Raw genomic sequence first — 16,577 nt, forward strand, 5'->3', positions numbered from 1 at the left:
TTACTATCACATTTCATCCCTTGGTGGATGAGTCCGTACAGCAGTGAGCCGCAGTGATCGCAGAAGGTGGGGCTCCCATAAGTGTGGATTTTAAACTTGTGTTTGCTCCGGGGGTCCTGTGGGGAGAAGAAGTACAAGGTTCATTTCAGGCAGGAAACGGCCCCAGTGTGGATTAAGCTGAGCTCAGGCCCCATCCCCACTGTCAAAGTTTGATAATAGAATGGATTATGTACCCTTCTCTGCAATCACACAATGGATGACGGTAACCTTCTGTCATATCATGTCCTCATAGGGTGACTACCCATGGCTCCTGCCTTTATGAGGTATATATTTGCACATCAACTGTGCCTTCTGGCCTGGCATCATGAAAGGTCAAAGAGCAAGCACAGTGTCTTACAGAATTCAGTATCTGTCTCCCTAGCGCCAAGCATATGCAGTGGTGGAAAACAGGCCTTTAATAGGGGAGTGTGTGAAGCTGAAGTGGCCGGGTGCAGAGGTGTAGGCCTGGAATCCCAGCTCCATGGGAAGCTGAGAGAAGGTGATTGGGCAATTGAGTAAGACTCTGTCTCAAATTAAAAAGTTAATAAAAAAGCTGGGGATGTAGCTCAGTAGTAGTGAGCCCTTGGGTTCAATCCCCAGTACCGCCAAAAATAACAAATAAATTTAAAAAAAGGAATGAAGGAAGGAAGGAAGGAAGGAAGGGAGGGAGGGAAGAGAAAGAAGAGGAACTGAATGGCCCAGGATCTCATATAAGAAGCTCTATAGAAACATCACACACTGTGAACCAGATAAGTCCCACACAGATGGGGACCTCTTCCTCCTTCTACATATCACCAGTTTTATATTCCAACATGGTAGCCTAAAAACTAGAAGTGTGTTGGCAGCAGTCATCCCTCAGCCCTGCATGGCTCCCTGACCTCCTCTAGCAGACCCCACATACAAAGTGCAGACGCTGCAACCGCACAACTGTTTTCCTAAGTACAATGATTACTTCTCAGTTCCCAGGTAGATGACAGCTGGGGAAGCCTAAGTGGCTCCCAGCATAGCTCCGTGGCTCACGGGCCTGGGTCCTGGGGTCTCTGCCTGGATCCTGCTACTGCCCAGAAGTATAAATGACCTCGAACAAATGAGCTGTCCTTTCTGCTTGGTCTGCAAACTGAGAGCTCAACACAACACACTCATTGTACGTGGTGTTAGGACAGTACAAGTCAGCCATGAGATGCTCATTAATCTGACGTATGCAGGCCGAGAGCCCTGTGCGCAGCAGGCAAGCTCCCCGGCTTCTGAGGCCCCTGTTTGCTCAGAGGTAAGAGGAGAACTTTAGGTTCTGTCTGCACTAAAAAACAGTTCCATTCTCAACACATGCACACCAGGACCTTCCCGCATTGAATGCTTTCTTCTGAATGAATCCCACTCTGCGGCCTAAGCAGTTATAAAGACTGGGTTGCCTTCAACTGAGCAAAAGACCACAGAGGGCAGAGCTTTGGGAAAGGCAGGAGATCGTGGGCTTCCTCCAGACATGTGACACTTGAGTTCTCAAATGCAAGGAGATTTTGGCTTTTGACTTTCTAAGGGCCCCTGTGCTGGGGATCTGCTGGAATTTTGAGGCAATTCCTACTCTATAATTCACCTTCTGGCTGACTCTGAGCCTATAAGGCAAGCCTCATATATGCCAACGAGTGATTAGGATTTCCTTTTAAAGACACAGACTGGACAATTCTTGAATACTTCAATCATGTAGAAACACCTGAAGAATGACAAACCAGACATGGCTGTGACACCCAGAGTTGACAAAAGGGAGCATTTCTCTCTCTTGCCTGCTGTATAATTATTACCTTCATTTTACGGAGATATTAACAACCTTCTTAAAGTCACTTGTTGGGAATATTAGAACCTGGATCTGACCAACATCTGATATCCAAACGCTTTTGGAGTTCTACTCAGAAAGAGGATTTGGTGCGCGCGCGCGTGCGTGTGAGATGAGAGAGAAAAAGAGAGAAAGAGAGAGGGAGGGAAGGAAAGAGAGAGAGAGAGGGAGAGAGAGAGAGAGAGAGAGAGAGAGAGAAGAGAGATGAGAGAGAAAAAGAAAGAGAGAAAGAGAGATGGAGGGAGGGAAGGAGAGAGAGAGAGTGTGTGTGTGTAGTTGGGCATTGAACTCAGGGGCATTCTACCTCTGAGTCACACCCCCAGGTCTATTTCATTTTTTATTTTAAAACAGGATCTGACCAAGTTGCTGAGGTCCTCACTAAGTTGCCAAGGCTGGCCTCGAATCTGCAATTCTTCTATCTCAGCCTCTCCAGTTCTGGAATTACAAGTGTCCACCATCGTGTCAGATTTCTTTTTTCATTTTTATATTTGTAACACATTATTTTTTTTAAACAAGTTCACCACCTGTTTTTATAAAGAGAATGTTTCTGGAACACCGCCACGCTCACTGAATTACATATTTTCTGTGGCTACGACAGCAGAGTTGAGGAGCTGTGATAATGTGTTGTCCGCAAAGCCTAAAATATTTACCATCTGGCCTTTACAAGAAAAGTTTGCCAACCCCAAATGGACAAGGGGTTTTCAACAGTGCTCTCCCTGCAGGGCATCACACCACCTGGACCTGGCTAGAAATGCAAATGAGTTAGTCCCAGATCCAAAACCCTGGTGGTGGTTTTTGGGGGGGGGCTCTCTATCTTAATGGGCCCTGCAGGTGATGCTAAGGTTGGCAGGCACACTAAAGACTGAACCACCGCTTTAGAAGATATTGAGTAATGTCTAACAGGTACCAATGGATCACAAGTGTCAATGATTAACAAGATTCTTGAGGCAGGTCACTAGTTTACCTTCTAAATCTCTCTCTCTGGCCATTGAAAGTCAACATCCTCCTTGAGAGATTCCCCCCTACCCCTAGCAAGTCTTTTCATATCAAGGAGGCATGTTTTTTCTAGCTGTGGATATGGAAAGAAGTATGGCCATAGACTTTCGCCATTTATGAAGTCCACCGAATTTTCCAACATCCCAGGACACAGGCTGAAAGAGGAAGAGATAGACTGGTGTCAGCTCCCATGAGCAGAATCTTCCCTGACAGCAAAGGTTGTGTCCTACACTGTGGAGGGCAAAGAAGACGCTGGGGGAATGAAGGAGCCAGTTTCCCTGCAGAAACCAGGCATCAGCAGCTGGCAGTAAATAAAGAATGGCAGCTCATGCAGAACCCTCTGGAGTGTGTGCCAGGCGGCCCCAGGGTGGCCGTCCTGCCCGGTGACTGTCACGTGCGTCTCTACGGATGTGGTGTGCAGGCAACATGCTTTGGTTTTCAGGAAAACTGAAGCCTTACGCATCCAGTACCCATATGGCATCTTTGGGCTCTAACCTTTGGAAGGTGTAGGAAGAGAGGAAACCATAGCCTCCACCTCCTGTACAAGTCTGGAGAACCACCAAATCTCCAAGTTCTTCATGCCCCAAAAGTACATGTGTGGCTAAGGATCTTGAGTTACAACAATAATACCACTGTGGGCCTGCAGGTCATCAGGTGTATAAAGTTGCTTTACAACAACCAAGATTTCTGCTTGGAAAAAGAGGGGCTCTTATAAAAAGAATATTTTCAAGGATTGTGGGGACTTGTGTTCTGACCTCAGCCCTGGCATAAATTCTGTTATCTTGGAAAAGTCAAGTCTGTCTGTCTGTCTCTCTTTCTCTGTACGTTTGTGTGTGGTGTACTAGGGACTGAACTCAGGGGCACTTGATCACTGAGCTACATCCCTAAGCCTTTTTTATTTGGAGACAGAGTCTTGCTAAGTTGACTAAGCTGGCCTTGAACCCAGGGTCCTTCTGCCTCAGCCTCCTGAGCTGCTGGGATTACAGGCATGTGCCACCATGCCGGACCACACATCACTTACTTACAAAGCAGAAACAAAAGTGGTCTTTTTATATCGTGGGCTGGGGGTGGGGGTAAGGATTAACTTATAAGAAAGGAAACATATGAGAGAAATTTTGCAGCCTAAAAAATTCTGGACAAATACAAGAGATTATTATATTATCCTTGGAAGGAAACATCAAAGTGCCCAAGGTTTCCCCCAAGTACTTCAGTGACTCAGGCTCGAATGGGAAGGAAAATGTTAACTCATCAATGTCGGTTCTAACAGGAGGTCAGAGGGAGGCTGAGCAGGCAGAAGCCAGGGGCAGCTGCCTCAGTCCTGCGATCTTGTCCCTGCGCCCTCTGCCTGGCCTTCTAAGGAAGTCACTTTGGTAACTGCCCTGAGGAGTGGTAAATCGTGAACTGCCTGCCCGCCAGACCGCCCTGTGCACTGTCTCAACCCAGACGATGACTCCATCTCCCACATCACAGACCGAGAGGCAGGAACATGGAAACTCTTTTCCAGTCTAATTAACCTTACTTCTTCTGACAGGAGGAGCCAGAGCCTTAGCTACAGAACCATGACTCACAGAGGGGGACAGGGACTAAAAACCTCCCCGGATTTCTTTGTTTCTATCAATAGCCCCTGAAGAGTGGTATCTTTTACTTCTGGGGGTCTTGAGGTTCTCATCTTAGACCCTAAAGACGTGGGATGGGAAGAACACGCTTGTGTGTGTGTGTGTGTGTGTGTGTGTGTGTGTGTGTGTGGTGGTGGTACTGGGGATGGAACCCAAGGGCATTTTATCTCTATACCCAGCTATATTTTGTTTTTATTTTGAAAAGGGTTTCACTAAGTTGCTAAAAGTTAGCTACCAAAGCTGATCTCAAACCTGAGGTCTTCCTGTCTCAGCCTTCCAAGTACTGGGATTGCAGGCGAGTGATACTGTGGCCAACCGGGGGGAACATTTTTAAAATTAGATTTCTCAGAGTCCTGTGATTGTCGAGAGGTGCCCCGGGGATGCTGAGGATGGGGCTGGAGGAAGGCAAAGATGGGAGGCACTGTTAAATCACAGCTGAAAACTGCTATACTAGATGGACTCTTGGATTCTGTCTTGCTCTTTAAAAAAAAAAAACTTTTATTTTGAAATAATTTAAGACTCATAAGAATTTGCAAAATGAGCACAGCTTGTTCCTGTATACGCCTCATCCAGCTTTCTCCAGTGAGAACATCTTACATAAGCACCGCATGCTAGCAGCGCCAGGACATGGCCGTGGCCACGGCACTATCAACTGCGCTACAGAGCTCTGGGCTTCGCTAGGTTTTCCATGCATAATTCCAAGGCCTGGCTTTTTAATCGCCCAACTTATGAATTAAATATACCATGTGCTGCGCGGGGAATACAGGAATATTTGCTGGGTAAATACCACTAACGCAAGTAGAACACTACCAAAGGAGCATCTGGTGCTTGTTCGTGAAATATATGACCCGCTGGATCACACATCACCGGGCGGGAGGGACAGACCATCTGAAAGCAAGAGTGGAGAGCTCTTCTCTAATGGAGAGGCATGCTGTTCCCAAAACTTTCTGCCCACTTTTTCAACATGCATCTATTTTGAGGTGCAGGCTGGCCTGGGGCTCAGCCTCGTACACAGCCAGCCGGGGGTCACGGGGAGCTAGGAGATGTGAAGGCTTTGGGCTTCCAGGTGATTCTGGAACCTGAACAGAAAGACCAGGCAAACAACAGACTCCCCTCCCCCCAGGCAGAGCTGGCCCCTCAGTGATGCTGAGGGAGGTTTTGTGCTAATCATCAAATAAATGGCACAAGGACCCCTGAGGGGTTCCCGAGAAGCTCTGTATGGCAGGTGGAACGGAGGGGAGCTGGGCCTTGGAAAAGCTGAATCTTAGGTGCCCCTCAGGTCTGCTGCCACTGTCCTCGGGTTCTAAGCAGCCTCAGGATTCTTTCTGGCATCTATAAACTTGGCGTCCAGCCCTTCGCTTGGGTGGGGCACCCCAGCTTCTCTCTCCGTGTCTTTGCTTTGAAGATTGCTTCTACCTGTCAAGCTGTCTACCTCCTGCCAAGACTCAACCTGCTGGAACGCCTATGGAGACTCCTGCCTCCTCTTGGCAGCCTCTCCAGGGGTCAGTACAAATGCAACTTTTCTTCTCCATTTGCCAAGCCACAACATTGTATTTGTCTTTATTTTTATTTTATTTTGTTTTTTGGTATTGAGGATTGAACCCAGAGACATTCTACCTCTAAACTGTAGCCCCCAACCTCTTTTTATTTTTTTTAAATTTTGAACAAGAGTCTCACTAAATTGCTGAGGGTCTGGATAAGTTGCTGAGGCTGGCCTTGAACCTGAAATTCTCCTGTCTCAGCCTCCCAAGTACTGGGATTCTAGGTGTGTGCCACTCTGCCTGACCATACTTGCCATTTATATGATACTTATGATAATTATTATTTTACCACTTCTTTCCCTTTTCTCTTTCTCACACACACTGACGCAATAATCTAAAGGAGAGGAAAGAGAGTCCTAAGGGACATCGCTGAATTAGCAACTGTGTCAGAACTAAGGGCGAACACAAAGTTTTAAGTATGAACCTAAAGCTGCATTTGAATTCGCTCTCAGAGAGAGCTCCCTGGGAAGCAAGGCAAGAAGAGAAACATGAGTGTCCTCTGGAATTGCAAAGGCCCCTGAGGACAGAAACTGTTCTTGGTGTCCCCTAACATAATTGTCTTTTACCTGGTGGACCACCGCCAGATGTGTATGAGAGCAACTACTGAGTCCTCACCTTGCACTTTTAGTACTGTTCACATGAGGGTGCTAGATAGCTATCCCATAGTCATTTACGCCATGATTGGCTGCACTTAGTGCCACAAAGAAAGAGCAGGCATATAGCAGGTATACCTACTACCAAGATAATAGCATTTTCCTTTTTAGCGAAATGCATGGAAATATTACTATTTACTTCTCTAGACACTGACAGCTTATTGTTAAGTGCAGTATGAAACTGGCTATCATGGGTCACAAGCCTGATATCACATTAAAATAGAAGGGGAAAACTCTGAGCTCAGCTGCTCATGCTGTGTTTGTGATTGGGAGGAAGTGAAGGTTCTGGATCATCTCGGTCATTTAGATACATCTCACTGCTATGATCTAAAATGACTGACCACACAACTTAGAGGAAGGAAGGTTGCTTTGCTCACAGTTTTTGGAGATCTAGAGGTTTAGTCCATGTTAGGTTGGGTCTTGGAGCTCAGGGCATGGTGGCAGGAAGTGGACAGAGGGAGCGAGCAAGACTCTGCTCTCACGTTAAGGAGGCCAAATGCAGAAAGGGAGAGAGAGCAGGGAAGGAGGAATCATACAATCCCAAGGCCATACTCCTAGCGGCCCCTCCTTAACAACCAAGCCAAGCTTCCAACATCGGGGCAGGAAAACATTCTAAATCCAAACCATTACATGGGTAAACCACCCTTCACTGGCCCCAAGGAAGCCTAACCCGATCTAAATCTAGATTTCCTAGAGAAAAACAACCAATGAAAAAGTCAAGTTCTATTAAAAGCATCTGCTAGCCTGTTTCTCATTTCTTAGTTTTCTAATATGGTAACTTAATTAGCCTTTCTTAGAAATACTTCTCAACATTCCTACCAAGACTTTTCAAAGGCTTTCTCCTTCTTCATTATCATCATTAGCGGCCGCAGTAGCATTACCACCATCATTCACAGAACTGTGATTCCGACTGGGCTTGGGCATTCCTAGACATCTCCTTGTTGTGCTATCTATAGCCAGCCGGAAGGCGCACTCTAGGTAAGTTGGCAACCGCAGTCTTCAAGGATGGAGACTCGTGTGGCAATGTGCAGAGTGGAACCTCTGGGGGAACTCCTGCTCCTCAGACTCCAGTGGGCAGGCAGCCAGGGGCGTTTCGTGCTGAGGATGTGTCTATGTGACCAGACATCATTTCACGTGCCCCTTTCATTTGATGAGTCAAATAATGGCAGGGTTTTGGCTCGAGATCATCCTGGCTTGTGTTTTCCACCCATATATGAATAACTCCAAAATGCCCTGAAAGTTTCTTTCCAAGGACCAAAATGTCTGTCCTGTGGGCTGGGGTTCAGGCTGTCAGAGCTTTTGGGAAAGATTGTTTTTAACCTGGTGAATCTCTGGGGCGTGAGTTTCTTCAGCATCCAGAGCAGTGTGGCTCCTTCAAGCTGCTCCCTCTAAATATCAGGGAAAATTCTTTGCGTTCACCATCTGACATGTTCTCATGAATCATACTTGTAAGCCAAGCTCGGGTCTAAATGTCACCCACATGCTGACTACATAAGCACCACTGAAAACCCTGCTCCGAGGGCGAAATTAGCATCAGGACTGTGCTCGCAAATTTCTTAGGAAGCAGGGGTTTTTAACTCCATGAGAAAAAAAAAATCCTATTTTTAAACTTTTTTTTTTTAAACAAGAAACTGAGAGTATTACCAAAACCAGGGTAGTTTTATGTATCTTGAGTATCACTGTATTTATTTTATGCTGGGTCTCCTGCACTAAGCATGGCTCTTTCTGAGACTACTAGATCAGCCTGGATAACTACTGCCTTTGACCAAACTGGACCTGTTGAATGTTGTCTGTTCTGAGAGTGAAGGCACACCCATTTCCAATGATAAAAATTAGTTTTTGGTCTGTGATGTAACCCCACTTTATTGTGATGAATAACAGTCATCTTTACTGTTAGATTAACTTGTCAAACCAGGCTTTGCTGGTAGGAGGATTCTTATGGTCCTCTGCCCATTGAAGCAGGATGTTGTCATCATTACGTGGGAAACAACAAGGTCTTTTTTTAAAAAAAAATATACTTTTGATTGGTACATTGCAATTACATACCATATTGAGGTTTCATGTGTTGGAAATATCCATGCACATAGTACACCCAGTGCATTTCCCTCCAGGTCCCACTCTGCTCCCTCCCAGCCCCATTTAATATTGAAAGTGGTGTCCATAGCTTCATGAATATACATAGGATTGTTTGAACTGTTTCCTTCACAAGTCTCCCCTTTCCCCTCCCGCATCCCTCCCATTATTTTACTAGTGTCTCTCCTTTACCTGAAGTATCTCTTGGGCTTCCTACTTTCTCTTTACCTGTCATCCTTAAATCTGAAACAACAAAGTCTTAAAAAGTAGTTCTAGATAACTCTCCACCAGGAAAGCAAGGGCTACATCACCCAGGTTTCCCCAGTGATAACATGTCCCATAATCATACACATGATCAAACCCCCCAAATAAGCCAGGTTTGCTGGCAGATGCCTGTAAATTCAGTACTTGGGAGTCTGAGACAGGAAGATTTGCAGGTTCAAGGTCAGTTTCAGCAGCTTAGAGAGACCTAGTTTCAAAACAAAAAAAAGTAGGGTTTGGGGTATAGCTCAGGGTAGAACACCCGTGGAAAGAAAAAAAATAGAAACTGATACAATGCTATAAATGGGCCTCATATGGATTTCTCTGGGTTTTACACATTCATGTGTGTATACACACACACACACACACACACACACACACACACATATATAGTTCCATGCGGTTTTATCACATGTAGACTCAAGATACAAGCTCATCCCATCACCAACAGGAAGCTCCCACTGGGCTACAGTCATAACCACTGAAAACCAGTAATCTGGTCATTATTAATTTTTCTAGCTTTATATGTATATTTGTGTGTATGTGGGGGGGCATGGGGATGGAAAGCAGGGGAATCTGACCTCTGAGCTACATCCCCTGCTCTATTTTTTATTTTTTATTTTAAAACAGGGTCTCACTAAGTTGCAGAGGGCCTCACTAAGTAGCTGATGCTGTCCATGAACCACGATCCTCCAGTCTCAGCCTCCCAAATGCTGGGATTACAAGTGTGCGCCACCATGCTTGGCTAGTTTTTATTATTATTATTATTATTATTATTATTATTATTTTTTTTTTTTTTGGTGGTATTGGGGTTCCTGGAAGCCCTTCTTCCTCCGGGCTACACTCCCAGACCTATTTTATATTTTTTTTGAAACAGGGTCTCTTACGCCAGCGCGGCTGGCTTCGAACCTGCGCGATCCTCCTGTCTCCGCCTCCCAAGCGCGGGGATTACAAGCGTGCGCCATCACGCCCGGCTAGCTTTTATTATTTTTAAAGCATCAAATAGGAGCCGGGCGTGGTGGCACACGCTTGTAATCCCCACGCTTAGGAGGCGGAGACAGGAGGATCATGCAGGTTGGAAGCCAGCTGTGCTGGCTTAAGAGACCCTGCTTCCAAATAAAAGAATATAAAATAGGTCTGGGAGTGTAGCCCTATGGTAGAAGGGCTTCCAGGAACCCCAGTACCACCACCAAAAAAAAGCATCAAATAATGTCCATACTAGTTACAGGTTTGGTTAGCTCCGATGCCATACTTTGAAAGGGAAATAAAATAGGAATATGGGTTGCATCTTAATTACATGGACTCTTGCCAGACCTGTACAAAGTTTCATGTCTCCTATAAAAATTCACAGCCAGGTTTATATGACTATCTGAGAAGGAATCAAAGATAAATGAAAACATATTTATTCAAGATCCCATCATATTTGCTTCACCTAGTAAAACCAGAACTGGGTTGTCCCATGGGGTGCCCTGTTTGCCACTCTGTGATGCTCTGGGACAAAATTTGAGGCCTAATATTTGGTAGTAGCTAGATAACATGCCTGAGATTCTGTACTTCATTTTGTCCTAGACTTGTAAAAGTATACCATTATTTGCAAGGAGGCTGATTTTTATGCCTCTCCAGCAGCCAATATTTGCTCATCTGATTAAACACAGAGGCGGCAGACAGTGTAACGCTGCCTTCCTATGACCGATAAGTCCAAATGGGCAGAATTTTGCCCTTAATACCTCTGACTCTTTATGCAGATAATTCCCATTCCTAGTAGGTATTTCCCCAAAGCAACCCCTCTTTGCCATCTGAAATTTACTTCCTGATTAAAATAATTTTTGGTTGCAAGTCATTTAAAAAATGCATGGCTTATGGTAAAATATTAATGATTCTAGTTACTTATTAATTTTCAACTGTTTATTCTGATGTTTTGCACAGGAAAGGAAAATCATATCTACTGTAACAAATCTAGGTAAAACTTTGCTAAATTTGCATAAAATAAAGTTAAAAGCATCATACATGTAAGTTAACCTTTTGGTATTATTTCATTCACCAAAGAGATGAGAGCAAGAGAGAGAGGGAGAGAGAGGGAGGGAGGGAGGGAGAGAGAGGGAGGGAGGGAGGGAGGGAGGGAGAGAAAGAGAGAGAGAGAGGTGGGGGAGGGAGAGGGAGAGAGAGGGAGGGAGGGAGAGAGAGAGAGGGAGAGAAAGGGGTGGGGGAGGGAGAGGGAGAGGGAGGGAAGAAGCATGTTTTCTTAAGGATAATACTAAATAGTCTGTAGATTTTTATTTTTGTAACCTAACAGTTCATCTTTAACATCTATCCTTGTCATTAAATATAAAGCAATGTTCCATCTAACTGTGATATTTCATTGTGTGGATGCATTATAATTAATTTAGCCAGCCCCCAATTCCTAAAATTTTAGGAATTTCCACTTCCAATTTCCAATCTGGTTATTTCCAATTTTCACTGCTTGAAACGACACTACTACAAGCTCTATGAGCACACCCTGTGCAGGAGTCTTGTCAGTCCCTTAGGATAAAAGCCAGAAACGGAAATCTTGAGTCCAACAGATGGACAGAAAATATTAAATTTAAGAGCTATCCAGCCACTATGAGGCAAGGGTCTGTTTTTGATGGAGCCGCCTGGCTGTGCTCGGTAGCTGAAGAGCCTTTCAGATAAGCTTGAATGTAATCGGTTTTCTATCTCAGTTCAAGTGATGCTCTTGGTCTTCCCTGACTTCTGTGAGGTGGTTAGGTTAGGGTATCTGTCTGTGAGCCAGGCTTCCCCAGTAATCTCAATGAGCACTTAAAGCTTCCACATAATTGATGGTCGATATTCTCTTCTTTCCAAAAGCAGCAAAATCCTCACTCCTCAAGGGTTTATTGTTCCTTTTATTAATAACCTTTCACTCTTTTTTTTTTCTTTATGGAAACTTGGAATTGAGAAGCAGTGACAATTCTGCCCTTTTTCTTTTGGACAGTGAATCTCCGACCATTTGATGGTTAAAGATGGTTGGTCCATAGTCATAAGAGAGTAGAGCATCTTACCAATTAAACATGCATGCATTTTCAGCCTATCAGCTTCTTGGATACTTAGATTCATGCTGATGTGCTGGGTTGGGTTTTATAGATGTGACTGGACCACAGCTCCTTGGCCTTCACTCATGTCAAGCACTGTCCCACATAAGTCCCTGGGCCTTGGCTTCTTCTACATCCAAATGGGCACTTTCCTTCCTCATTCCTGTCCAGGTATCTCTGCATTTAGCCACTGCGTGGTAATGGCTATAAAGGATGTACAAATATCAAACCGAGGTGCTCCTTTCTACCCCCCTCTTTTCCTAAACAATAGGAGGCCGCACTAATGCACTTTCCTCTGACTGTGTGACTTTAAATGCGTCCTAAGCCGGGCCCCCCAGAACTCAGTCTAATGAATAATGACAAAAATAGCAGCACTTGTTGAGATGCCCCAGGAGACCTTCACTCCCACATCTAAACCCACGGGCACTATTTGTTCAGCTCTTACAAAAATGTGCTGTTTGCCCTTAGGGTGGCAGAAACCTACTATGCAAATCTGAAATTCACTTTTCTCTTTCTCTTTGTGTATGTGTGTGTGTTTTAAGTAAAGCAAGTATCTAACATAAATGCCATCGAGAAAACACTAATAGTTCTACTTGTAGCAAACACTTGAGGTAAAATAAAGGCAGAACATCCGTGTCGTTGGCCACTGGTGTCTTGTGCCTTCTCTTTGGTGCCTATTTCTATGAATGGGTGACTGGAACCAAGAGGAGGGACAGGAATGTGCACGCCTCCGGGGACAGTGTTTGAGAAGACAGAAATACCGCTACTGCTCATATTCTAAAAATTGTATTTGCTTCCTGTTGACCAGTATGACCTTAGAAAATTTTGATCTTTAAAGGAAAAGGAGAACTACAACAAAATCAAGACCTGTGTGACCAACTTCAAGGTGGCCCTGGCCCCCGCAGTGCTCCACCTGTATGCTGAAGGCTTGGAAACGTACGTTCAATTTACCCGTTTATCCATCATTTCCAATAGATTGCTGTCAGAGGTGGAAGGGAGAAATGAGGCCAGACAAATTTAAAGTCCATCTAGACCCCTAAGGGCCTGTATTATTTCCATTTACCTTATGGTATGGTGGTGGAAAAGTCAAAGAAGGACAGTTCCCAGTTTGAAAAACAAAGAAATGGAGGCTGAGAAAATAATTTAATGAGAATCCATTGCTAGAGTTCTGGGTTGGGTCTGGATATTTCCCTAAAGATTCAGGAATTGCAGGCTTGGTCCCACATGCAGCCATGTGTAGAGGCGGGGCTTCGGGGAAGCGGTCAGGCCTTGAGGGCTCCAACTTCACCAGTGAATTAACCCATTGGTGGAGGCATAGCTGAATGGCCTACCAGGAGGTGGTGGGAGCTGCAGGAGGTGGAAACCAGTCACAGGGAGTGGAGTCCTGGAGGGCTGTCTCTCTCCCTCTACCTTCCTGGCTGCCATAAGCTGAGTGTAGCTTTCCTATGCCCTCATGTTCTCCTCATCCCAGGCCTCAAAGCGATGGAGCTGGCTGACCGTGGACTCAGACCTCTGAAACATGAGTCAAAATGAACCTTCCTCTTCTAAGTTATTTTTTTTTCATCAGGCATTTTGTCACAGCAACAGAAAGCCGACCAACATAGCCAGTGAGTAGTAAAATCAAGACCTCAAACCTTACCTCTGACTTAATTAAGGGGTTTAACTCTGCTGGATGCTGAGCCAATGGAGGGGCAATAAAGCTCATTCTGGTTTTAGGATAAATTGTGGTATGTAGTTTAGATGACCAAACTTCTCCCTTCCCTAAAGTAACATAAATGCACATAGAGCAAAAGGTGTATGCCACCCTGAGAACAGGAAAAGAGATAAAAGGTAAAGAAACAGTAAATCATGATGTGGAATTAAATGATAATGACTTTTTTTTTTATTAGCTCCAGATTTCCATTGCTTCTAATGCAAATGTGTCCAAGGTGGAACAGAGAGACAGATACCTTTTAATTCCACTAGAGGGGAATAGAATGACATGAAGAACACAAGTTTGAAAGTTTGAAAGTTTGTCACCACTAAAGTAGAGAGGAACCCTGCTGTCACTGCGCTTCTGATGGATTTGGATTCTAGAGTGTGCGCCCCACCCCATCCTCTTACACCCATCTTCTCCAAAGAGGTTCAACCAGGCTCAAGTTTTACTCAACCCTGCATGATGTGTGCAATTCAAAAACATTCTGTTCTTTCTAGAAAGGGATGTTCCTATTATTTGGCAAGCCCACAGCACTTGACAGTTATACCAATGTAATATCACAACCTAATTGGTATCTGTAAAGTGGATGTGTTCTGTACACTTGGAGATTTCAACAGGAAGGTGGTTATAATATAAACAACCACAGGAGATTTTCTTAGGGTCTATGGAAAGATGAAGCGTTGTTCATAATAATAATTTTTAAAAAAGATGCTCTGGTTCAGTACTAAGAGAACCGTCTGCAGTGAGAAAAATGTTTTATATCTGCACTGTCCCACATAGAATCCACCAGCTACCCACAGCTACCCAGTCCTTGAATTATGGTGACTTCTACTGAAGGGATGAAGTTTTAGATTTTCCTTTGCCTTTAGTTATATTAAATTTTAATAGACACAGGCAGCTAGTGGCTGTTCTGGACCATGCAGATTTAGAACTCCCTTCTCAGCTACATTTTTTGTTTTTGGTACTGGGGATTTTGTTGTTCAAGTGTAGAATTCCTTTCCCTGACTCCTTCCCCAAGGTACCAAGATGGCAGAGATGGACTGGGAGAGGACTTCTAGCCCTGGAAATTTCTAGCTCTGGGCAGGGCTTTGGTTAGGTCTCTCTCCAGAGCGTACCCTTTCTGGCTAAGCCTATTTTGCTAGAGCAAGCCAGGCTTGGAGCTGTGTTTGCAGTCCTTTGGTGGCTTCTCTCTGCACACCTTCATTTATTCCCATCAGGTGAATTTCCCCCATTCAATGCATGGCATATACCACTCCTCTATCCGATGCCTCTATTAGCGCCCCATTGCCACCATCTGGCACAATCTCATTGTCCCATCTCCTTACCCACCATGGGACTCCCCACAATGTGCCTTGGTGTGTGGGTACCCGGCACCTCATCCCTACCCCATATTGGGAAAGGCATTCTACCTTCTCAGAACATGAACATGCCTTGAGCCCCTCTCTGGGCAGCCTCTTCCCGAGGTCTTCTCTGACGCCTTCACCTAGCCTTCCTCCTTTTACCCCACAGTTGCCACATCTACTGTCTTCTGAATGTTTATAAAGGGATCCTTATTTGTTTTCTGAATGCTTCCTTTATGTGTTCTCACCTCAGGGCCTTGGCACTTGCTGTCATCTGCCTAGCGCGGGGTACCCAGCTCTTCACAGGGATGCCTGACTGGGCATGCAGGACTCAGCCCAGCTGGCCCTGATGCTTGCAACTAGGGGACCTCGGTTCATCCTTAGTGCAGGACTTTGACACACACACACACACACACACACACACACACACACACACACTACATCACTTAGGCTGAATTATCTTTCTTATTTCATTTTTACTAGCTTAAATTCTGCATTATGTCTTTGAAATGCAAATTCCATGCAAAGAGGAGACATTATCTGCTCTGTTTCCAGCTGAACCTCCAGCTTTCACAGAAAGCAGGCTCTTTATGAACATCTGTCCATCAGTGAATCCCGGATTCCCTGCCAGGGGTCTGTATACCCTTGACGATCAGAAACCACACTTCAGACTGTCTGGAGCTCACCACATGTTTGCTGAAGATTGCGACCAAGTGTGTTTAATATAAACTATTAGCCTTCAACCTGTAACCCTTCCAGTGACATGCCACGGGGTAGGGTGGTGTGGCAAGTTAGCCATTGGAGGTCTCTAAACAGACTTCTCTGGTTGATATAAATCTGTCTTTTTTAAAGTCTCTGCCTCATGAGTAGGCAAAATGTACTTGGCTGAGGACAATGTTTGAGAATGGAATAATCATGTCACATAATTACCCACTAGGAAAAATTCTAGACCTGTGATCTGATAAGTGCTAACATGCATACCAATAATTCCAGGACTTGGGAGGCTGACACGGGAGGATTGGAGGTTTAAGGGCAGCCTCAGCAAGGCCCTCAGCAACACTTTGTTTCAAAATAAAAAGAAGAAGAATTTAAAAAGGGCTGGGAGTTTGGCTCAGAGGTAGAATACCCCTGGGTTCAATCCCAGCACCCAAACCCCAAACAACAACAAAACCATCTGATCGATCATAGGTCTGAGGCCAGCCTCAGAAATTTAGCAAGGCCCTCAGCAACGTAGCAAGACTGTTTCAAACTTTAAAACAAAATTGATAAGGGCTCGAGGAGGGTTCAAAGGTAGAAAGCCCCTGGATGTTAACAATCCTTAGTGTTTACAAAAAAATACAAAACCCCATCTACCGAAGAATGAGATTGTGACCAGGCTTCCTACCAGTAGAAGACAGGGAAGAAAGACTGCGTTAGTATCTGTCCTCCAGAAAATGGGGCGAGAAATCTGAGCTTGCCTGGCGCCT

The 16,577-nt window shown here is 44.9% G+C and overlaps 1 protein-coding gene across 1 annotated transcript in view; it reads right to left on the bottom strand.

Moving 5' to 3' along the window:
• PRKCA (protein kinase C alpha) overlaps positions 1-16,577 on the bottom strand; it is a gene marked incomplete at both ends in the record, with an annotated part of 433,234 nt that overhangs the window by 124,000 nt on the left and 292,657 nt on the right. The window contains one exon of the mRNA XM_080714110.1: positions 5-116. Within this exon, the coding sequence (XP_080570236.1) occupies positions 5-116 (112 nt within the window). The remainder of the gene's footprint in view (positions 1-4; positions 117-16,577) is intronic.

The sequence above is a fragment of the Muscardinus avellanarius genome, assembly GCF_963383645.1.
Source record: "Muscardinus avellanarius genome assembly, chromosome: 16".
NCBI lineage: Eukaryota > Metazoa > Chordata > Mammalia > Rodentia > Gliridae > Muscardinus > Muscardinus avellanarius.